The 26,086-nt window shown below is 45.1% G+C and overlaps 1 protein-coding gene across 3 annotated transcripts in view; it reads left to right on the top strand.

Annotated features, from left to right (window-relative positions):
- Positions 1-1,648: 1,648 nt before the first annotated feature.
- fmn2b (formin 2b) overlaps positions 1,649-26,086 on the top strand; it is a 91,017-nt gene continuing 66,579 nt past the window's right edge. For all 3 annotated transcript variants that reach the window (XR_010013794.1, XR_010013793.1, XM_063002779.1), the window contains exons 1-6: positions 1,649-3,722; positions 8,611-8,780; positions 12,388-12,538; positions 16,351-16,412; positions 19,560-20,896; positions 21,659-21,800. Coding sequence is in view for 1 of the 3 variants with exons in the window: in XM_063002779.1 (XP_062858849.1) it covers positions 1,697-3,722; positions 8,611-8,780; positions 12,388-12,538; positions 16,351-16,412; positions 19,560-20,896; positions 21,659-21,800 (3,888 nt within the window). In the remaining 2 variants the exon portion in view is untranslated. The remainder of the gene's footprint in view (positions 3,723-8,610; positions 8,781-12,387; positions 12,539-16,350; positions 16,413-19,559; positions 20,897-21,658; positions 21,801-26,086) is intronic.

The following is a 26,086-nucleotide window of genomic DNA, read 5'->3' as shown; positions in this document are numbered from 1 at the left end:
GGGTGTGTGTGTGTGTCTGTCTGTCTGTCTGTCTGTCTGTCTGTCCTGTGATGGACTGGTGCCCCCCCGACCCTAATTGGATAAGCGGTTAAGAAAATAAATGAATGAATCATTATTATTATTATAACTGATGACAATAACAACACAACAATAATATGATGTTATTGATAAATATAACAGTTAAATTACAATTAAATATGACATTGGATCAAAAATATTATTCTTTTTTTTATTTTTATACAATGTTTACATTACATTTACATTTTTGGCATTTAGCAGACGCTTTTATTCAAAGCGACTTACAGTTTTGACAGTATACAATCTAAGCAATTGAGGGTTAGGGGTCTTGCTCAAGGGTCCAGCAATGGCAACCTTATGATTACTGAACCAGTATCTTAACCACTAGGCTACAGCTACCCTGGTTTAACATGTTAATCACACCAGTAATACAGTAATACTATTTACAATTAATAATAATAATAATAATTATTATTATTATTACTGATGACAATAACAACAAAACAACAATAATTGATAAATATAACAGTTATCAGCAGGTTGTAGTCCACAGTTTCTGACATTATTTAAAATAAAATACAATATTTTAAATTTTAATCACATCAGCAGACAGTAACAGTAATATAGTAATACTATTTACAATGAATAATAATAATAATTATTATGATGTTGATGATGATTACTGATGACAATAACAACAAAACAACAATAATGTGATATTATTGATAAATATAACATCAGCAGGTTGTAGTCCACGATTATTTTCTCACCTTATTAATAATAAAAATAAGACATTTGATGTGTTACATTTTATATTGTCTTAAATTCAGCACTTAATTGTTTATTAAATGTGCAAACGTTTTTTGGTGTGCTCACTTATCTAATTAAATTTTCAAACCTGAATTTCAACAGCTGTGTCCACTATACACATGCGTTATATAGACAAAAGGATTGGGACATTCTTTATGTTATTCATGTGTTTTAAAAAGATATATAAATATATTGTCTTTGCAATGGTCCTTTCTAGTTCTGTCACGACTGTGCACAAAGCAACGTCTATAAAGAGGGCAGTTGTAGCCTAGTGGTTAAGGTACTGGTTCAAACCCCACCATTGCCAGGTTGCCACTGTTGGGTCCTTAACCCTCAATTGCTTGGACTGTATATTGTAAGTCGCTTTGGATAAAAAGCGTCTGCTAAATGCTGAAAATGTGAATGTAAAGACATGATAAAAAGCATGATAAAAAGTTTAAGAGACCTGAACTCATCCCCACCAAACTGCTTTGGAATAAAGTGAAACATTACTCGAGGCTTTCCTGACCAACATTAATGCCCAGCCATCTAAATACTCTGACTGTATGGGCAAATTTTCCCAAAGACATACTTCAAAGTCTTGTGAGAAACCATAAAACGTGTGTGTACTTGGCTTTACTTTGCCCAGTTCTTGATTACTCTAATGTTCAACCCTGCTGGCAAACCCAAATATAATGTTCAACTTTTTTTAAATTTGTATTGATTTGTATAATATTGTACAGATTCTTGCTAATGTAAATGCGGTTGAAAATGCTGAAATATTCCTTTATACTCGGAATGCCTAAGCAAATATTAATTATTATTGATTTCCACTTGCCCTTTATGTATTGTAGCTGGTGTGTCTTTGAGCTCTGTGGTTGTGCTGGTGATGCAGCCTCTGTTGCTGGTGGATTCCTCGATGGAGGCCGACCTTCCCAGCCTTCCTCTCCGAGAGAGACTCCTGGAAGCCTTGTGTCTGGGCAGACACCGCAACTACTACATTTCCCAGCAGCCTTTCCAGCACCATGGAAACGGGGAGAAGGACGAGAGGCGCATGGGCAACATCCAGCACCTCCCTAGAGTGCGCTCCCCCTCCCTCCCCGGCTCTCTGTGCAGAGCGAGGGATGAACAGACGGAGGGGGGAGGGAGCGAGAGCAATAGCGACCTGCTGTTCTTCTCTTTCGCCTCATCCTCCTCCTGCCCGCTGCTGTCCTCCTCCTCCTCCTCATCGTCATCAGACAGCGAGCGCGGTTCGCGGATCGGTCCGAGCCGCCCGTGCAGACGAAAGCGCACACGCACGCTCTGCAGCAGGAATGGCCTGAGCTGGCTCGCCATGGGCAACCAGGACGCGAAGCCGAAGCGCTCGGCCCCGACGGGAGAGGCGGAGAGCGCGGCGGACGACTGCAGCCACGCCGACGCCACAAAGAAAGGATTCCACGCCAAGAAATGCAACGGCAAGCACGGCAAGCACGGCGATGGGGGAGGGAAGAAGAAAGCCAAGTCGGAAACCAAGTCGGTCTTCTCCAACATCCGAAAACGCAAGAATCTAGCCAAGGTGAAGGGCCTGCTGAGCGGATCGCGAGAGGATGCGCTGGACTCGCAGCCGGATGAGCTGGACACCAAAACACCCGAGCTGTCCGCGGACGAGCTCGGCCAGTCCGACGCCGAGGACCACAGAGCCGTTCTTTCGGGCAGCAGCAGCAGCAGCAGGATGCCAGAAGCTCCGGAGAAAAAGGCCAGCTCCGGGTCGGATACGGACATCTACAGCTTCCACTCGGCGGCCGAGCACGAGGATCTGCTGGCCGACATCCAGCATGCCATCAGACTCCAGCATCAGTGGCAGCCGAACGGTCTCGATGCCGAATATAAACAAAAACAACAGCATGCTAACAAAGAGGAGCCGTTCACCATGCTGGATGTGCCACACCGCCTGGAGAACGGCCAGGACAAACGCCTCAAAGCTGAGGTTGATGCAGAAGGAAAGGACGATATAGGAAGAAGCAGTGGAGACACAAAGGAGGAGGAAAACGAGAGAACCAAGGAGGACTGGGAGAAAGTGAGTGTTAACGGCAAGCTAGATATTTGGGACCAGGGCCTTTGTGCTGCTGTCGCCGTAGCAACCGGTACAAAAGAGCCAGAGCCCGCGTGTGATATAACCCCTTCTGCCACCAAGACAACCAGCGTGGCGAGCTTTCCGGACTTTACTTCGTCGTTCGAGAGCGCCGTAGAGGCCACCGAGGAAGTTCAGGATGAGGTTGAAGAGGACTCGAGTTCAGACACGAAACGCCCAGAAACCGGCGCTTCTTCACTGTCTTTGGATCCAGAATGCGCCGGTGCTGATATTTCACCAGCTGAACCACCGGAAGCTGAGGAAGCTGAGGAGAAGGACGTCAAACCAGAAGTGCCCAGGAGAAGGAGCAGCATATCACTTCCACAGTGGCTCCAACAGGAGAGTCCTGTAGCCACACGGCACACGAAGCCTGCAGTCAACACCACCGGCAGTCCGGCGGTCAAACCCTACCCGCCCATCCACCCTTCGTACATCAAGACCACCACGCGACAGCTCAGCTCACCCGCCCTTTCCCCCGCCCCCTCGCCCAACCACAGCCCGCTCTGCCCACGCCGTACCCACGGCGCCCCGGCCATCGCCGGCGCCACCCTGGCCGCAGCTCACGCCGGGCGGAAGCGGCACTGGAAGCGCCAGCGATCACACAGCGTCGCCGGACCCATCAGCCGCTCCGCCGACTGGACCGAAGAACTGCGCACGCTGCCATCAAAAACAGGTGCTGAGGACTTTCTGGAGTACGGCGGGTCAGAAGGGACACTCGGGACGGGAGGAGAGGCGACGCGGACGGCCAATCGCAGGGCTTCGACCGGGCAGGTTTCCACCTGCAGCTTTCACGATGTGTTCACAGGTGAGATACATGACCACGGGAATTTATTAGCCCCATGATACGCTGTTCTTAGCGCTGTCGCATCACAGCAAGAAGGTCCCGGGTCCTTTCTGTGCGGAGTTCGCATGTTCTCCTCGTGTTTGCGTGGGTTTCCTTCAGGAGCTCCGGTTTCCTCCCACAGTCCAAAGACAAGCAGTAAGGCGAATTGAAGATACAAAATTGCGATACAAGATACAAGATAGTGTAGAAGTGTAAAACATGACGTTAAAATCCTAATAAATTAAATAAATAAACTCACTACAGATTAATAACATTAGTACTTTGTCACAAAGCTGCTTTCTGCACGTCTACAGGGATTAGATTTGGACCTTTTTTCGGCAGATCTTCAATTTCCCAAGTTTATTATGGCCAGTCTGATGGATTCAATACAAGTTAAACTCGCACAACATCTAGGAATGCCACAAATTTCTTAGACCTGAAGCTTAATTGGAAGAAATGAATGATTTTTAGAAGTAAGGGATGTTATCTTGTGGGCCATAGAAGGAAAATGACCATCCTGTTTGTTGTTTTCAGTGCATAGTGCAAAAAATAGCTTTGGTCATGGAATGTAGGTGTGTGTTAGTGCTGGATGATGACATCTGTGAAGGCACAAATTACACCGATGAGGCATAACATTATGACCACCTTCCTAATATTGTGTTGGACACCTTTCTGTCTGAAAACAGCATGAACTTCTTCAGCAGTTTGAGCTACAGTAGCTCGTCTGTACAGTTCGCTCCCCACGTGCACCAACGAGCCTTGGCCGCCCATGACCCTGTCGCCGGTTTACCACTGTTCCTTCCTTAGACCACTTTTGATAGATACTGACCACTGCAGACCGGGAACAGCCCACAAGAGCTGCAGTTTTGGAGATGCTCTGACCCAGTCGTCTAGCCATCACAATTCGACCCTTGTCAAACTCACTCAAATCCTCACGCTCGCCCATTTTTCCTGCTCCTAACATGGAATTTGAGGATAAAATGTTCACTTGCTGCCTAATACAGTATATCCCACCTACTAACAGGTGCCGTGATGAAGAGATAATCAGTGTTATTCACTTCACCTGTCAGTGGTCATAATGTTATACCTGGTCGGTGTATGCTGAGTGGAACAAATGCATTTTGAAGAAACATGTGCTGCCATTTAAGCCAGATTGCCAAAATAAAATGGCAAGCCTTATTTGTAGTATGTAGTATGAGTGTGTAGTTGTTAAACTGGCCTGCCTGCACTTCAGACTTGTATCATATTGAAAACATTCAATACACAATAACAAACACTGCAGTCTGGTGAGCAGGTGAAGGGTTTTATGAGGCAATATTCAAAATATGTTTTACCTGACACTCCTTTTTGTAAATCGATGTATTATGATAGATCAGGCATAACATTAAAACCACCTCCTTGTTTCTACACTCACTGTCCATTTTATCAGCTCCACTTACCATATAGAAGCACTTTGTAGTTCCACAATTACTGACTGTAGTCCATCTGTTTCTCTGCATGCTTTTTAACCTCCTTTCACCCTGTTCTTCAATGGTCAGGACCCCCACAGGACCACCACAGAGCAGGTATTATTTAGGTGGTGGATGATTCTCAGCACTGCAGTGACACTGACATGGTGGTGGTGTGTTAGTGTGTGTTGTGCTGGTATGAGTGGATCAGACACACCTCACTGTCACTGCTGGACTGAGAATAGTCCACCAACCAAAAATATCCAGCCAACAGCGCCCCGTGGGCAGCGTCCTGTGACCACCGATGAAGGTCTAGAAGATGACCGACTCAAACAGCAGCAATAGATGAGCGATCGTCTCTGACTTTACATCTACAAGGTGGACCAACTAGGTAGGAGTGTCCAATAGAGTGGACAGTGAGTGGACACGGTATTTAAAAACTCCAGCAGCGCTGCTGTGTCTGATCCACTCATAAGTCAATGCAGTGCTGAGAATGATCCACCACCTAAATAATACCTGCTCTGTGGGGGTCCTGACCATTGAGAAACAGGGTGAAAGCAGGTTAAAAAGGTATGTAGTGAAATTGATGGACTACTGTCAGTAATTGTAGAACTACAAAATGCTTCTATATGGTAAGTGGAGCTGATAAAATGGACAGTGAGTGTAGAAACAAGGAGGTGGTTTTAATGTTATGGCTGATCAGTGTATAGTCAAGCATGCTATTTTTACCACCCCACTAGCAGGCAAGATAAATTATTATAAATTTCACAAACAAAATCACTTCTTCTTGTATTTGTTTTTATCATTTTTGCTCTGGAGAAACGACCGAACTCTAGTTCATCCGCCAGCAAAAAATAGACACAGTAGACCTTATTATTATTAGCACCTCCGTTTCTCACATTCTGCCTCGTTCTCCCATCATGCTCCGTTCCTTTTCACGTCTCCTCACACATCTGCGTCCTCGTGCGAAGCGGGGGCTGGGGGAGGGGCCGGGTGTTTATTTTCATCAGCACCCACAAGGCATTGAGTCATTCAGACTCGCACAGCCGTTCATGGCACAATCAATAACACTACTGCTGATGTGCGGTCAGTGCTTTATGCATAATGAATGTGTTTAAGTGCACTAGCTCGGTCAGAGCAATACAGCTTCTGATTTGTGTTCAGCTGTATAGTCAGGGGTGATATCATAGGGGGGGTCTGGGATTATTATAATTATTACTATTATTTCAGCAATTGTCAGGGTACAAAAGGCCGTTAACCATTTTTTACAGATCTGTTCTGTGGTGGACATGAAGGCGCTGATTTGCTGCTTGCATACAGTGTCCCATGTCGCATAACATTAAAACCACCTCCTTGTTTCTACACTCACTGTCTATTTTATCAGCTCCACTTACCATATAGAAGCACTATAATAGTTCTACAATTACTGACTGTAGTCCATCTGTTTCTCTGCATGCTTTTTTAGCCCCCTTTCATGCTGTTCTTCAATGGTCAGGACCCCCACAGGACCACTACAGAGCAGGTATTATTTAGGTAGTGGATGATTCTCAGCACTGCAATGACATGGTGGTGGTGTGTTAGTGTGTGTTGTGCTGGTATGAGTGGATCAGACACAGCAGTGTCCACTCAGGTGTCCACTCTATTAGACACTCCTACCTACTTGGTCCACCCTGTAGATGTAAAGTCAGAGACGATCGCTCATCTATTGCTGCTGTTTGAGTCGGTCATCTTCTAGACCTTCATCAGTGGCCACGGACGCTGCACACACACACTAACACACCACCACCATGTCAGTGTCATTGCAGTGCTGAGAATGATCCACCACATAATGACTCGATGATTGCTGTGTAGAACAGTGCTTCAGCCAGGCCTGGTATAAGATATAAAAGTATAAGAAGTATATTTTAGAGAAATGGGAATTGCAGGGTAGAAGGGCCAGTTATTTTAGGGCAGCATCATGTTCTCTCTCGCTCTCTCTCTCTCTCTCTCTCTCAGTGGTTTGTGTAAAGGAGCAGGGGATGTAAATAGACTCATACGGGGGTACATTGAGAACCCTGGGGAGATTTGTTTAGTGGATACGTATGTGGATGAGACGGAACAGCTTACTTCAGCAGTGTGACTCATTCAGATTCACTCCTCACATATAGCAGGTTTGGTGCGTTCGCAGTTCCCATTTTTTGAGAAGGCACAGACTTTCAGATTTCCTTCCTTTCAGCTGTTCTGTTGGATGTTTATAATCCTATTTACACTAGAGTAAGTGTTTCATGGTTGTAAATACGGATGTCAGTGCTGAGCTGAAACTTGAGACAAGTCATTGTTTGATTAAAGCTGCGAGTTGAGATGCTTGATTTTAATATTTACGTTTAGAACATTAAGCAGACACCTTTATCCACTTAGTTGTGACTGGTGCAAGGCCTTGATCAGGGACACAACAGTGACAACTTGCTTGTTGTGAGCAACCTTCTAACTAGTCCAGAACTTTAACCACTAAGCTACCAATGCCCATATATGGGATATATGGGAATTAGAAATGTTTATAATATATAATCCAGTGTTTTTATATGCAGGTAATTTTATTTTAGAAATACAAAAGACTTGATTTGAGTACTGAGTCTTATCACCTACACTTGATGAGCGCAGTGCGGTACAGCGCTGTGCACGGAGGGCCACACCCCCTACCACACTCCTTCCCCAGGCGCCACCAACCAGCCAGCAGAGGTCATAATCACACTAGGCTGAGAGAGAGTCCCCATCCGGCTTTAGTCCCGCCCCTTATCTGAACAACAGGCCAATCGTTGTTCATGTAGCCACTCGGCCTCAGCCGGCAAGGCAGAGCCGAGATCTGATCTTATTTTACTATATTTAAACTTATTTATTTATATATACAACGACCAGGCATAACATTATGAGCACTGACAGGTGAAGTGTATAACACTGATTATCTCTTCATCACTGCACCTGTTAGCGGGGGGGATATATTAGGCAGCAAGTGACATTTTATCCTCAAAGTTGATGTTAGAAGCAGGAAAAATGGACGAGCGTGAGAATTCGAGCGAGTTTGACGAGGGCCAAGTTGTGATGGCTGGACGACTGGGTCAGAGCATCTCCAAAACTGCAGCTATTGTGGGGTGTTCCCGGTCTGCAGTGGTCAGCATCTATCAAAACAGTGGTAAACCGGCGACGGAGTCATGGGCGGGAGCGAAGGCAACAGACGAGCTACTGTAGCTCATATTGCTGAAGAAGTTAATGCTGGTTCTGATAGAAAGGTGTCGGGATACACAGTGCATCACAGGTTGTTGCGTACGGGGCAGCAAAAGGAGGGCCACAATATTAGGAAGGTGGTCATAAAATTATGCCTGATCTGTGTGTGTGTTTACTATTTATACATTTTATACATTATTTTTTATGTTTCCTTTCCCCAGGCCGAACCCTGTTGGAGAAGTTTTTCCAGCAGCAGGAGAGATCAGAGGCGGAAGAAGAGGCGGAGAAGCTCTGCTCACGCATTCTGGCCATGGGGCTCCTCCTGCCCTTCGGTGACTGTTTCGGAGAGCACTATGGAGGCAGCACTACCCACGTTACACCTCAGTTCAGTGTGAGTCTCTAATTCTTTTACAGCTTGTGTTTGTAAGCACTTATCTGTAAGATGCACCGGATACAGAAAGTAGTCAGACCCCATGACTTGCACTGAAGCTAATTCAGGGTTGTTTTGAGTGTATGCTTTGGGTCGTTGTTGTATTGAAAGGTATGAAAGAGTCACCCCAGTGTGAGTTTGTGTGTGCTCCGGAGGTGGTTTTCTTCATGGATGTTTTTGTATTTGGTTGCATGTATGATGCCGCCACCACCATGTTTCACAGTTAATATGGTAATAACCAGATGAGCAGTGCCTGTGCCTTGGCGGTTGTCGTTAAATTACACTTGTTAATCGAACGATAGAATAAATGGAAGCTACAATACACAGCACTAGAACATTCAGCGACGGTGTGAGGTTCTGTCTCGAATACGAAAATACTCGTCCATGTTTTTAGTGACTTTGGTACGGACCAAATCATTATGGCCAGATGACTGGATTGACGTATCTCCTAAACGGCCGTGATATGAGACCACAGTGGTCTGAGAAGGGACGAGCCACTAACCAAGGACAGGTTGTTGGGCGGCCAGGACTCAATGATGCCAAAGGACATGGAGGCCATGGCGCTGGTTTTGTTACCAGATACCACAGGACACCTTCAGATGTCACAGTGGCGCAGAGCTGTTTTGACAGCATATTAAGCAGGTGGCCCTAATGTTTTGGATCACCAGTGTGCCTGTTGTGTTGTGTATACAGATATCACTATTTAGCACGAAGGACATACTCAGGAGGGGGTGTAGCTCCGCTTTATTCCACACTGCAGACAAACGAGGGAAAAGAACCGGCCGTCGGACTGGGTATGCATTGGGACTTGGGATGCATTGTTCTCTCGTCATGTCCCCCAGTAACCTGATCCACTGCGGGCATCTCTCTCACTCCTCTGGCTCCAAGGACTGCTCTGACATCCCTCAGGAATGTACTTATTATCTTCTTATGGAACCCAGCTACCGGAGTGCCACTTAGAACCAAGATGGAGATGTTTGGTTTAGAACTGTTGATGTACAGTTCAGCTTGGACATAAGGGCTTTCATACCCGGAGTCATAGTGTTTTGGGGGTAGTATTCTTCTGGTCATACGCCTCGACTCTGCCAGGCAAACTGCTCATACATACAGGGTCTGTCTGAACACCTAGTGAGCTGCCTTGTTGCCTACTGCCTACCTGGGCAGCTGACTATGTAGAGAGGATCCTAATAAGGCAGGATCCTAATATAATTGCACCACCGCAGTTTTCGCTTACTAAGCTAACACAGTTAGCCTCAGGCCATTCGAACCAACGGGCTGAGGCCGCACAACCCGCTACCATGCCAGCTAACGCCTCCCTCCGTGTACCGAAAACAGTTAAACTGTCACAAACGAGCCCGAATTTGCACAGAAATGACACTTTTACACCTTTATACAAATTAAAAATTACATTCATCCGCAACGTTTGTCATTTTTTGTGTGAAAAGTTGTGCCGCACTGAATTCTGGGATTGCCTTCACAGCTAAGGAAGCATCGGACGCTCCCGTGTCATTCAGTCAGATTATCGCTTAGAAATAAGGCACTTCAGTAGGCAGCATTTTAAGGTCTATGAATTTAGACACGCCCTCTTCTCAGGAGCACGTTGGATGACATGAATGTGTCTATGTCGAGAGATCACTAGGTTATTCCCTTAAACGTATTCCACTCTACGCTCTCTGTGCTTCTCGGTCAGAAGGTCCTGGGTTCGATCCCTAGGTGGGGCGGCCCGGGTCCTTTCTGTGTGGAATTTGCATGATCATCTTGTGTCCGTGTGGGTTTCCTCCAGGAGCTCCGATTTCCTCCCACAGTCCAAAGACGAGCAAGTGAGGTGAATTGGAGATCCAGAATTGTCCATGACTGTGTTTGATATTAAACTTGTGAACTGATGGATCTTGTGTAACCAGTAATGACCGTTTCTGTCATGTTTCTTGATCAAGAGTGTCATGTGTTGTGTTGTGTCTTAATTTCTATCCTCACCTATGGTCATAAGCCTTGAATAATGACCTTGATAGTAAGGTTCCAGGTTATACGCAGGTGTGTTTGGTCAGAAGCTGCTACACTGCGATCCTGGATCTTCACATCTCCTCTATTTCTGCTCTATTTAGACTAAAAAGGCGGCACGCTGGCTAAGTGGGTAGCACTGTCACCTCACAGCAGGAAGGTCCTGGGTTCGATCCCTAGGTGGGGCGGTCCGGGTCCTTTCTGTGTGGAATTTGCATGATCTCCTCGTGTTTGGGTTTCCTCCAGGAGCTCCGATTTCCTCCCACAGTCCAAAGCAAGGAGGTGAATTGGAGGTGAACTTGTGAACTGATGGAACCAGTAATGACCCTTTCTGTCATGTTTCTTGATCAAGAGTGTCATGTGTCTTATGTTCTTATCCTCACCTATGGTCATAAGCTTTGTGTAAGGTTATATGCAGGCGTGTTTGGGCAGAAGCTGCTGCACTGTGCTCCTGGATCTTTACATCCCCTCTATTTCTGCTCCATTTAGTCTAAAAATGAATGAATAAGCAAACACACGACAGCAGTTGTTGGACCAGTGCTGGATCGTCGGATGAATACATGTCCAGAGCTATCTTGGCTCAGCCTGCCCACACACTGCCATTTTCCTGCCATCTAGTGAGAACAAGATGCAACTGCGTGTGAACACACCTACTGCATTGCTGCTCCTTACACGGCTGGAGCTGTAGCAGCACTGGAGTTGCTCAGAGCATGGCCGGAATTCCGGTACTCTCCATTATGGACTTCATTCACAACACACTGTTTGAGGTGCTGGATTTCGTACGGGAGGTGCTGGCTGCCGCCACGTCCGTGTGTGGCGAGGAGATGGGGCTGTGTCTCGATCAGGCCTGGCTCAAACTCAAACACAGCGTCTGCGGAAGGTGCAGCGTGTTCCAGCATTCGCAGGTCGGCAGTTCGGGGCACATTAGTGTTGAACATGCTGGTACATGTTATTATTACAAACATACTATTATATTAATAAATCGTGTTATTGTCATTGTTCTTTAATGTGACTGTAATACTGACCACCTCCATCATTGCTATGGTAACAATTCACTGCTGAAAAAAGGATGAATGAATGAAAACACGCTAGCACACCAGATCTGTTATCTCAAACTCGTCGGTTCGAATCTCAGCTCTGCTACTCCTACCGGCAGGCTGAGCGCCTACACGAACGATGATCGGCTCGTTGTTTGAAGTGAGGGTGTCGAAGGGGATTTCTTATAACTGATGCAGTTACGACCTCTGCTGGCTGACGGATGGCGCCCGCATAGAGACGAGGGATGATGAGATCAGGGTGTGGCTCTCCGTACACGAAGCTGATCCACATATGAACTCGCCTCGTGCAGGTGAGAAGATGCAGTCGGGTACTGCACACGTGTGTTGGTCACGGCTCTCCTCAGTCAGAGTAGAGGTCAACATCAGTAGAGTTGAAGCGTAATGCAATCAGGTCATTGAATACGACCAGACTGGGAGGAAAATTTGGGGGGAAAAATGTCCGGTCCGATCTCTAATGTTTCCACTCGCTCACTCCTGTCTATTTACGTCTCTCCCCGTCTGTCTCTTTCTAGCATGATCAGTTGTATACCTGGGCTCCGGTGAGTCAGCCCCCTCTGTCATTGGACAATTTTGAGGGCAATTTACCAGGTCACATCAAGTCCCTGTGGCCTCCACCCAGACCTGAAGCCGAGGAGAAACCTGGACTCAAGTACACTGAAGCAGGTACCCACACACACACATGGGCATTGACACACTGATGCCCCGTTTTCCACTGCACTGTACCTCATGGTACGGTACGTTTTTAAATCCATGGTACCACATTTAGTGCTTGTTTTCGATTTCAAAGTGACATGAACTGTACCTGAGTGTCCATGCTGAGGGCACCATATGGAAAACGGGCTTTAAAAACACACGTCAGTCTATGCACCACAGACATGGGCGCAAAACCCCAGCTCTTACACACACACTGAATCAAACTAACGCATACCGACACAGACACACACTGTCAGACAGGGGCTGAGATGCAGGAACACACACTGACACACACTGAGAGGCAGGGACACACCATTAAAAACACAGGCTCGGACATAAGCACACACACTGACACTAACAGACACACAAATACTGACAGACAGGCACACACTAACACAGACACACTGACACACACACACTGTTAGATCCACAAGCTCAGATGCAGACACACATACTGACAGACAGGCACACACTAACACTTACAGACACTGACACACACTGTTAGATCCACAAGCTCAGATACTGACACACACATACTGACATACAGGCACACACTAACAGACACACTAACACACACACCGTTAGATCCACAAGCTCAGATGCAGACACACACTGACACACACACACTGACACACACATACTGACAGACAGGCACACACTAACACTAACAGACACACTGACACCCACACACACACACACACACTGTTAGATCCACAAGCTCAGATACTGACACACACTGACACACACATACTGACATACAGGCACACACTAACAGACACACTAACACACACCGTTAGATCCACAAGCTCAGATGCAGACACACACTGACACACACACACTGACACACACATACTGACAGACAGGCACACACTAACACTAACAGACACACTGACACACACACACACACACACACACTGTTAGATCCACAAGCTCAGATACTGACACACACTGACACACACATACTGACAGACAGGCACACACTAACACTAACAGACACACTGACACCCACACACACATTGTTGGATCCACAAGCTCAGATACTGACACACACATACTGACATACAGGCACACACTAACAGACACACTAACACACACACCGTTAGATCCACAAGCTCAGATGCAGACACACACTGACACACACACACTGACACACACATACTGACAGACAGGCACACACTAACACTAACAGACACACTGACACCCACACACACACACACACACTGTTAGATCCACAAGCTCAGATACTGACACACACTGACACACACATACTGACAGACAGGCACACACTAACACTAACAGACACACTGACACCCACACACACACACACACACTGTTAGATCCACAAGCTCAGATACTGACACACACTGACACACATACTGAAAGACAAGGCACACCCTAACACTAACAGACACACTGACACACACACACACATTGTTGGATCCACAAGCTCAGATACTGACACACACATACTGACATACAGGCACACACTAACAGACACACTAACACACACACCGTTAGATCCACAAGCTCAGATGCAGACACACACTGACACACACATACTGACAGACAAGGCACACCCTAACACTAACAGACACACTAACACACACACACACACACACATTGTTGGATCCACAGGCTAAGATGCAGAAACACTGACACACACACACTAACAGACAGGCACACACTACCACTCACAGACACACTGACACACACATACTAACAGACAGACACACTAACACACACACACACACTGACACACACATACTAACAGACAGGCACACACTAACACTCACAGACACACTAACACACACACACTGACACACACATACTAACAGACAGGCACACACTACCACTCACAGACACACTGACACACACACACTGACACACACATACTAACAGACAGGCACACACTAACACTCACAGACACACTAACACACACATACTAACAGACAGGCATACACTACCACTCACAGACACACTGACACACACACACTGACACACACATACTAACAGACAGGCACACACTACCACTCACAGACACACTGACACACACACACCGTTAGATCCACAATTTCAGATGCAGACGCACTGACACACACATACTGACAGACAAGGCACACACACAGTTTGTGTGTTTTTGTCTCTATATAAAATGGTCCCAAAATATAAAGACAAGCTAAAATAAGCAGACAGAAACATAATATATATCTTGCTATAAAATGATACACACGTGTTAAACATGGCATTAAAATCCATAAATATCTCAATAATTTCTCTCTATCCTTCTTTCTCACACTCTCTTTTGCTTCATATTGAAATCACAATAAAAGAGTGAGAGACAAGAAGGGTAGTGAGAATAAAAGCAGCCTTGTTAAAACATGCAAACTAACACTTCTGCTTAAAGCTGCTAGAGCACTGTAAGTGGTTGAAGAGGTGTGAGAATGAAGGAGGGGTGAAGGTTATAGGTAAATCTCAAGTCTAAATGAAATATTTCTCCCTTATTTTGCAATTAAACCAAAAGAGGATGGGAAAGGTAAGTCAACAATCCTTCATGTTCCTTTCATATGTCAGTCATGTTCATATTGTTCTCAAATCGTAGTTGTTGTTTTTTTATTTGTGAACTTATTGTTTCAGTTTTGTCAGTGGTTGTTGTATAATTCAGGCATTGCCTAGTGACAGGGATTGGGCCAGAAAATATCTTGACACTGCCCTTTTGTTTTATATTTCTGGACTGTTGCTCTTGGCCTTCACAGTACATAAATATCAGGGTGTTGTTTGAATGCTTCAAAACAGTTTGTTAAGTGATTGAACAGTTGACTGATGTCCAATAAATAAAGACTTTAAATGTCTTTAGATTTTCTAACCAAATATTATGCTACAACTAAGGCTGTGCGGATATTTATATAGGCCAGCTAATATACTGTGTGCTTGTACATCCCTCTCACCACCGCCATAGAAAATAAGTATTTATGATTGTATTCTTTCTGTAGAGGGAGGGAGTTTGAGGGAGGGACGGTCGGACAGTGTTTTTTTTCTGCTGCAATATGTGATTTCTGGGACTGGAGGGAATACGGCTGTATGCGAGAAGTCAACGCTGGTAGGTGATGAGAAGTGGCTGCAGACCGGACCCCTGTCGGAGGGGCAGTGTGGTGATCCGGTCTTCCATAATCAGATTGGGGTCAGTCAGCCTACATACAGTTACAATTGAATCCACACTAGTACTGTGGCCATATATTGTCTAAGCAATTGAGGGTTAAGGGCCCTGCACAAGGGCCGAAAAGTGGCAACCTGTCAGTAGTGGGGCTTGAACCAGCAACCTTTGGATTACTAGTAAGGCTTATAAAGGCAGACTGCATGGCTCAGTGCTTGGTTTTATTCACCTGTGGCAATAGGACTGAATGAAACACCTGAATTCAATGATTTATAGATGTGCCCTAGTACTTCGAGTCCATCTAGTGTTCCTCACCAAACACTTCATCTCCATTCGTGAAGAATTTTGCGTCCTCTGTGTCTCACTGGGCTGGTCATGTGATCATAACCACTACATTTTGAGCCAATTGCATGTTTTTACTTCTCCTTCATCAAACACGCTGCACATTTGGTTCAGACCAAAATTCTTACCGTGATCTGATTACAGGATGAATCGTATTGTCCAGCCCTTGTTCGACACACTGAGGATCCTGAATGTGTGTAGATGTTGTGTTGTAGTGTTCTGTGTTGAGAAAAGGTAGCGCACATAACTTATATAACTTATAATGTGTGTGTGTGTGTTTGCGTTGCAGAGCATCAGGCTGCTATATTAGGACTGAAGAAGCAACAGCAGGTGGAAATCCAGCACCTTCAGGTAAAACTGACTCCTTTATAAGCTGGTTCTCTAAGGTTCTTTTTATTTATTTATTATTATTTTTTTTTTATGTTATTTTATTTAAGGTTCAACATGAAAAACCATGTTGTACCCAGTTGTATCTCTTCTACTGTTGCAGACCCCTAACCCCATACCTAACGCATGGCCCCTCCACATGTAATAGTCAACCGCTTGTTTTCACTTGAACCGGCGGGTTTACACATGGAGAATCGTGCACTGATCCCCCATTATTCACTGTTCATCTCTGTGCGGCGCCATCGACCAGCCAGCAGAGGCCGCAATTGCAGCAACAGTGAGAAATGCCTTTGGCCAGCCCTCCCTCATGTCTGTGTAGGCGCCCGGCCGGCTGACAGCAGAGCTGAGATGCAAACTCGAGAACTTCGAGATCTTAGCAGTTATGTGTTCGCGCGTTATACCGCCGTGCCACCCGAGTGCCCAATGCACGGCATGTTTCTATCCGGTAAAAACGCACGCTGCAACCGGAGCCGGATCTCGAGTACGCCGTATCGAATCCAGCTCTGCCTCACCGACCGAGGCTGGGCGGCTATATGAACGACGATTGGCCTGTTGTTCAGATGGGCGGGACTAAGGTCGGAAGTGGGTCTGTCAGTATGGTGCAGTTACGACCCCCGTTGGCTGATTAGAGGCGCCTACACGGAGATGAGAAAGGAGTGCTCTTAGGGTGTGTCTCTCCACACGCAAGGTTAGGTGGTGCCACACTAGTCGATGTGTGGGTGATGAGATGCGTACGGCTTGCTGCTCATGTGTCGGAGGGGGCGTGGGTTAGCTTCGATCTCCTCGGGCAGGGCAGGGATCGGCAGAGAGGATGCGTGATGCAAATTGGGCAATTGGACGCGCTAAAGTGGGGAGAAAAGGGGAGAAAATGCATAAAATAATAATAATAATAATAAATATATGGTTTTCATGGCTGGGAGTAAAAATCTCCTGGCTTACAATTAGTCTCCTAAGGAGCTTGACAGTGATTTCTTGCGTTTGTGAGTATTGATGTGATGACTAAATTAGCTGTGAATGGACACGCTGGCCAAATTTCTGACTGATGATTGGCTGAAGTGTCTTTAATGAGACTGATGCTTAAAAGTGTGCATGCACACACACAAAGGAACTTTTTAGACACCCTATGGGTTCTATTAGTTCCTGTTCAAGACAGTACAGTAAATCAGGACACCGTTTGTTCATAATCAGGGGTGGCCTGGGTGTCCATTTCATTACGACTGTATTTATGTTTGTTGTGCAGTATTTATTGATGTGATACTATATTGTTGCATTACTAAGCAACACTAGAATGAATTATCAGGTATTTATAACGAATGATGTTGCATAAACTTCATGTGTGCACGTTTATTCCCATACATTGAAAAGAAAACATTGTTTTGTTTGTATGTACTGCCTGTATATGTGGAATACCTATACTGGAATGAGCCAGTAGAGGGCGCCATCAGTGCAGTTTTTGCCCCCCAGCACTCGCCTGCCAGCGCAACGTGTATTGACTGTTTAGGTCCAGTTCAAGGCATGAAATCAGATTGACTTTCTTTGCTGGCTACATCTGTTTCAATTTGCTGCTCCATCAAATAATCAGTCAGGTTTAATGCTGTTATTTCCACACACACACACACACACACACACACACGCTTAAATTCCAGACGATCCAGTAATGCTCTATAGTGGAAATAACCAGTGAGTGGAATTTCTGATAGACGGGAGTTTTATCACATCCTGCTGCTGACTGCTCAGATACGGTTTGAGCCAGAAAATGCTCTTAAACATCATTTTAAATGTCTAAAACATTCCGTACTGTTTATTATAAGCGTCTATTTCTTCTTACGTACCTCTCTTGTAGCCTAGTTGTTAAGGTACTGGTCCAGTAATCAGAAGGTTCCCGGTTCAAGCCCCACCACAGCCAGGTTGCCACTGTTGGGTCCTTGAGCAAGGCCCTAAACCCTTAATTGCTCAGACTGTATACTGTAACTGTACTGTAAGTCGCTTTGGATAAAAGCATCTGCTAAATGCTGAAAATGTAAATGTAAGTCAGCAGGTTTGCTCTGTATTCACAATTCACAGTGTATCTACAGTTGTAAAAATATCCGTTAGCGCTTTGGAAATCATTTAAAAGTGGTCTGATGTCCATCCAACTATAGTAGTCCACCAACCAAAAACATCCAGCCAACTGCGCCCCGTGAGCACTGACGTAGGTCCAGAAGATGACCGACTCAAACAGCAGCAATAGATGAGCTATCGTCTCTGACTTTGCATCTACAAGGTGGACCAACTAGGTAGGAGTGTCTAATAGAGTGGACAGTGAGTGGACACGGTATTTAAAACCTCCAGCAGCGCTGCTGTGTCTGATCCACTCATACCAGCACAACACACACTAACACACCACCACCATGTCAGTGTCACTGCAGTGCTGAGAATGATCCACCACCTAAATAATACCTGCTCTGTGGGGGTCCTGTGGGGGTCCTGACCATTGAAGAACGGCATGAAAGGGGGCTAACAAAGCATGCAGAGAAACAGATGGAGTACAGTCAGTAATTGTAGGACTACAAAGTGCTCCTATATGGTAAGTGGAGCTGATAAAATGGACAGTGAGTGTCGAAACAAGGAGGTGGTTTTAATGTCACGGCTGATCAGTGTGTGTGTCTGTGGGAATTTGTGTCCATTCAGTCAAACGAGCGTTAGTCCAGAAAGCCTCAAGTGATGTTTCAGTTCTGTTCAGGGCGGCTGAGGTCAGGGTGTTTCTTCATGTCTTTATAGAGCTTGCTTTGTGCATGGGGTAGGGCGGCACGGTGGCTCGGTGGGTAGCACTGCCGGCTCAGCGAGAAGGTCCTGGGTTCGATTCCCTCGTAGAGCGGTCTGAGTGGTGTGTCCATGTTCTACCGGGAGCTCCGGTTTCCTCCCAGAGTCCAACCATGGTAACCAGTAACTGGTGTAACTAGTAACTACCTGTCCTGTCATGAATGTAACCCAAGTGTGTGAAACATGACGTTAAAACCCTGTTGCTGTACAGTTGGAAGCAAATCATTTCCTTTATATAATTAATATATTACACCTGTTGGCTGAAACACTTTTAAATCGCGTCTCTAATGTCTATTTCCCGTCTCGCAGGAAGGCTCGGTGTTGAGCACAGTGCGTCTGAAGCAGGAACACGTGACCGTGATCCAACAGCTGGAGCAGACCATCGAGGACCTACGCAGCAAAATCGCCGAGCTGGAGAAGCAGCACCCGCTGCCGGACCGAGACGTCCTCGCGCAGGAGCAGGAGTGCGGCGGGGACGACGGCGTCTTACCGGACGTGTGCCACGTGGACCTGCAGACCGAGACCAGCGCCCTGCTGGCGTCAGAGGCCAGATCGGTTCAGACGTCGCCCATAGACGAGAGCTTTACGTTTAAAGTGCCTTCATCGGAGCGGGGACGCTCGGCCGAGCCTTCGCTGGATACGACGGAGGACTCTCAGGCCACAGGGACTGGTTCTCCTAAAGCGGGACAGTTTAAGTGTGTCTGCCAGCAACAATGGCCTGCACCTCCCCCTCCACCCTCATTACCTGGTTTACCACCGGCCCCAGCCTTGCCTGGAGGAGCTTTGCCCCCTCCATCACCTCCTCCACTATTACCTGGGACTACTTTACCACCAGCACCTCATCCTGGCCAAGCTGCATTACCTGTCCCTCCACCTCCTCCACCCTTACCTGGCCAAGCTGCATTACCTGTCCCTCCACCTCCTCCACCCTTACCTGGCCAAGCTGCATTACCTGTACCTCCACCTCCTCCACCCTTACCTGGCCAAGCTGCATTACCTGTCCCTCCACCTCCTCCACCCTTACCTGGCCAAGCTGCATTACCTGTACCTCCACCTCCTCCACCTTTACCTGGCCAGGTTGCATTACCTGTACCCCCACCTCCTCCACCTTTACCTGGCCAGGTTGCATTACCTGTACCCCCACCTCCTCCACCTTTACCTGGCCAGGTTGCATTACCTGTACCCCCACCTCCTCCACCTTTACCAGGCCAAGCTGCATTACCTGTACCTCCACCTCCTCCACCTTTACCTGGCCAGGTTGCATTACCTGTACCTCCACCTCCTCCACCTTTACCTGGCCAGGTTGCATTACCTGTACCCCCACCTCCTCCACCTCTACCAGGCCAAGCTTTAGTACCCGTACTTCCACCACCTCCACCCTTACCTGGAACGGGCGCTCCACCCCCACCGCCGCCACCCTTACCCGGCACAGGGGCACCGCCACCTCCTCCTCCTCCACCTCCTCCACCAGGACTTTCTGTCCCCCCAGCTCCTGTCTTCCCAGGTGCATGCGGCCCTCCTCCCCTTCCTTTCGGACTGTACGCTCTGGCGGCGGCTCAGGAGAAAGCTCCTCGGAAAGGTCCAGTCGAGCCGCCACGCCCGATGAAGCCCCTCTACTGGACCCGGATTCAGCTCCATGCCAGAAAGTAAACCTTACTTACCAACATCTATTTTGTCTCACTAGTTTGTATTCTAGTTGTGTTTGGCATGCTTACATTCCGTCGTAACCAAAAGCAGTACCTAGTGACCATGGGCATTTATATGGAGTTGCCTGGAGAGAACAGACGCAACGGCTCCTCTCTACTTTGGCAGCTGCACAAGTAGGCAGCAAGGCAGCTCACTAGGTTTTCGAACAGACCCAGTTTCTATAAGGATGACCGTCCTAGATCAGGGGCTGCACAGTGGCTCGGTGGGTAGCACCGTCGCCTCACGGCAAGGAGGTCCTGGGTTCGATCCCCAGGCAGGGCGGTCCGGGTCCTTTCTGTGCGGAGTTTGCATGTTCTCCCCGTGTCTGCGTGGGTTTCCTCCCACAGTCCAAAAACATGCAGTCAGGTTAATTGAAGACACTGAATTGCCCTATAGGTGAATGTGTGTATGTGTGTCTGCCCTGCGATGGACTGGCGCCTCGACCAGGGTGTTACTGTGTGCCTTGCACCCATTGAAAAGCTGGGATAGGCTCCAGCTCCCCCGCGACCCTGATTGGATAAGCGGTTAAGAAAGTGAGTGAGCGAGCGAGCTCTAGATCAGTGTTGAGTATCAGCCAATCTTTATATCTAACATCTGTATCTGCAACACACACCTGCTTCATTCCCAGTTATGTTAATAGTATTTAGTAAATGCCATTTATGTAATGCTTCACATGAGTTTTGTTAAGGAAGTGATAGTCAATATTTATTGTCCATCCTCAGAGACACAAACCCCCTGATCTGGGAGAAGATCGACGAGCCGACGGTGGATTTCGACGAGTTCGTGGAGCTTTTCTCCAAAACCGCAGTGAAAGAAAAGAAGAAGCCCCTGTCGGACACCATCACCAGATCCAAGACCAAGCAGGTGAGTCGAGCATCAAGCCACTCGGCTGTAAACCGAATGATCTGATTGCACTGTTGCATCGGCCATAATAAACACATCCTCCGCTAATACAATCCCAGAGCCGTTCAGCCGAATCGGTGCCATTTCCGTCCCTAGAACGTTATATGTACAAACCCCCCCCCCCACACGCGTATTAAATCCGTTATCTGATATACAAGTTAGTGCACTATGTAGGGAACATAATTAATTATGTGATACACTATCTAGTGCACTATGTAAGGAACACAAATCATCATCTAGTTATACTTTCTAGTGCACTATGTAGTGAACATGAATGTGTTATCTAATTCACTATCTAGTGCACTATGTAGTGAACATAAATCCGTTATCTGATATACAATCTAGTGCACTGTGTAGGGAACATAATTAATTATGTAATACACTATCTAGTGCACTATGTAAGGAACACAAATCATCATCTAGTTATACTTTCTAGTGCACTATGTAGTGAACATGAATGTGTTATCTAATTCACTATCTTGTGCACTATGTAGTGAACATAAATCCGTTATCTGATATACAATCTAGTGCACTATGTAGGGAACATAATTAATTATGTGATACACTATCTAGTGCACCTTGTAAGGAACACAAATCATCATCTAGTTATACTTTCTAGTGCACTATGTAGTGAACATAAATCCGTTATCTGATATACAATCTAGTGCACTGTGTAAGGAACACAAATCAGTTGTCTAATTCACTATCTAGTGCACTATGTAGGGAACATAAATCCGTTATCTGATATACAATTTAGTGCACTATGTAGGGAACCTAAATCCGTTAACTAATACGCTACCTAAAGCATCATGTAAGAAACATAAGTCTATTATCTAGTACACTATCTAGTGCACTAAGTAAGGAACATAAATTATTTTCTAATATACAATCGAGTGCACTATGTAGGGAACATAAATCCGTTATCTGATATACAATCTAGTGCACTATGTAGGGAACATAATTAATTATGTGATACACTATCTAGTGCACTATGTAAGGAACACAAATCATCATCTAGTTATACTATCTAGTGCACTATGTAGTGAACATGAATGTGTTATCTAATTCACTATCTAGTGCACTATGTAGGGAACGTAAATCCGTGATCTGACATACAATGTAGTGCACTATGTAAGGAACACAAATCCGTTAACTAATACGCTACCTAAAGCATTATGTAAGAAACATAAGTCTATTATCTAGTACACTATCTAGTGCACTAAGTAAGGAACATAAATTCTTTTCTAATATACAATCTAATGCACTATGTAGGGAACATAAATCTATTATCTTTCACACTATCTAGTGCACTATGTAGTACACATTAATGTGTTTGTGACTCGAACAGTTAGCTTAGTAGCTCAGTTAGCAGCTCCTAAAAGTTCTGTTATCAGCCCTATCCTGTGGTGTGTGCGAGAGGTTGTTTTAGCTTTTTTTGTGGTTTTTTGGGCTTGGGGGGTCGAGGTCGAGGTCTGGGTACCTCCCTGAAATGAGTTTTTGCAACTTGGGATGTCTGTAACACGATACTTTACAATGAAATATCAGTGTCAAATCTTTCAGAAATCCTTTTGTCCTTGCATTGTTTGGTGACTCCAAATCCCATCTATATTTTAATATGTATTTTCCATAAGAAATGTATAATAATGTGGTTAAAATCCATGTTTTAGTCACGTCACCAGGTTTTCAATCAGTTCTGTTACCCTAACACATTCATCCTTCTGAAAAATGTGTAAATATTCCAAGTATAAAGTCACATTTTAAACAGAAATGTACATGATCTGTTGCACTGTATGTTTTTTTTTTTGTATTTTGTTTATACATTTTCTCCCCTTTTACTCCCGACTTTTAGCGCGTCCAATTGCCCGATTGCGTCACGCTTCCTCTCCACCACTGTCGATCCCCGCTCTGATTGAGGAGAACGAAGCTAACCCACGCCCCGATCCGACACGTGGGCGGCACCCGTACGCATCTTGTCACCCACACTTTGACGAGTGCAGTGCGGATCAGCACTGTGTACAGAGAGACACACCCTGATCCGCACTCTCTCCCCGTCTCTGTGCAGGCGCCATCGATCAGCCACCAGGGGTCGTAATTGCATCAGTTACGAGGAGACCCTATCCGGCTCAATACCCCACCCCTAAATGAACAACAGGCCAATCGTTGATCACGTGGCTGCTCAGCCCAGCCGGCAGGCAGAGCTCGGGTTCCCCCCCACAGTCCAAAGACTTTGGAGTTAAATCACCAGACTCCATGCTGCTTTATTTCCTCTATTTACTAATTCTATGTTTAAAGTCATGTTACCCTTAGTCCTGTTACTCATATACAACCATCTTTCACTTAGAAACCTTGTAAAAATGACACAAAGGTGTCTGAGATTGACAGAATCACATTCTGAGTAATTGTGTGTGTTACTAGAGTCATAAATGAAATTTAATTTCATCAATTCCATTTGGTCCATTTATTAAATCTTAAGGCCGAGCGGTTATTTCAACAGACTCTCCAAGAAGCAAACAAATGAAACACACTGATAAACACAGTATCCACATCTTTCAGTCCATCCGTCTGAAGATAATCCACTCTCTTGTACTCTACTGTAATTTTAAAAAAGCACGAACAGACATCAGTGTGTGATAAAGCATCTGTTTGTTGGCCGTATCCTCGCGTACAATCCTGTCCACCAACCGAACCAGTCCAGTTCAAGTCCGTTTGCACCGATAAAAGCTTTCATATTACTCAGGCTTCTGCTCGTAGGCGCTGTTGGTACGCATGAGCGCTAACTGTACAGTGCATTCCTCCATGTCCTTTTGCCGTGAGCCACCATGAATATGTATAGTCGCTCTGATCAGGTCCGTTCCCAGATGGTGTCTGGACAGCTTCATTCACCCGTTAGTGGGCACACTGACCCAGAGTTGCGTTCCCAGAACTCACCACACCCTGGTTATAGCCCTTTTCTGGCTGAGGGGGAATTGAAGTGTTGGGACTTGAGACTCTCCTTATGCTAATAAATACGCTTCCATGGCTAGCGGGAAGGTCACTGTGGATGAGTGCGCTGTATGTGCGCTGAAACGGCACATACTGATGCACCCTGGTTTTATCTAGATGGCAGGAGAAAGAGCGTGGCCGAACTGGACTCCCGAGCCAGGTTCGCTCTGACCCATTGTTGACTCTCTGATGTGCAGCCAATAATGAATTGCGTCTCTCGGAGAATCGAGCCATTCTGGATATCGATGATCGTCACTTACAGAACCGATATAGATCAAGTGACCCCATATTATGTGCTCGTATTTTTGGCAGAAAAGCCTTTGTTTGTTCCCTGTAGATACCGAGTTATTTTCATTCATAAAATCAGCAATACATGAAATTTAATCTGTGTGCAAACTTTTACTTTTAAGATTGTAAATTAATATCAGACATCACAGTAAAATCAGGTCTATTGTGAAATTCATCCAAATAATTTAATTTCTGCCCCCGTATAGATTTTTTATCTTAAAGGAAATTATTGGCCTCCAGTAGCTGAAGGAAAAAAAAGGAACTAATATATATATGTACAATAAGCGTATATACAATATGCAATATGGAATACAACAAAAATAATAATAGCAGCACTAGTATATGTATTCTTATGAATAATATGCAGAAATATATGTATTATCCATATATAATTTAATAATCTATGGTCATGTATAAGTGTATATGTGTATGTGTGTATATGAAATGTGTATATGTAATGTGTATGTATGTGTGTATATATATATATATATATATATATATATATATATATATATATATATGTATGTATGTATGTATATACAATATATATATATATATATATATATATATATATGTAATTTATCTTAGATATAGGCATAAATGAATATGAGAAGCAGTAATGTAGATTGTAGCCTATATATACTTAGACATATAGAGATATAGATAGATATATAGATAGATAAAAAAAGAAGAAAATAAGTAATATATGTGTATATTATATATACACACACTATATGCAGTATGCAAATAAATGTATAGTTTTAGGTATAAATGAATGTGTGTATATATATATATATATATATATATATATATATATATATATATATATATATATATATATATATATATATATATATATATATATATATACAGTATATATATATATGTAATACACTACAATATGCAAATAAATGTATATATTTAGGTATGAATAAACGTGTGTGTGTGTGTATATATGATATATATATACAGTGTAT

Source organism: Trichomycterus rosablanca, chromosome 10, assembly GCF_030014385.1.
Source record: "Trichomycterus rosablanca isolate fTriRos1 chromosome 10, fTriRos1.hap1, whole genome shotgun sequence".
Classification (NCBI taxonomy): Eukaryota; Metazoa; Chordata; class Actinopteri; order Siluriformes; family Trichomycteridae; genus Trichomycterus; species Trichomycterus rosablanca.
The sequence above is the reverse complement of the archived record's forward strand: the minus strand, read 5'-3'. Positions and strand labels throughout refer to the sequence as shown.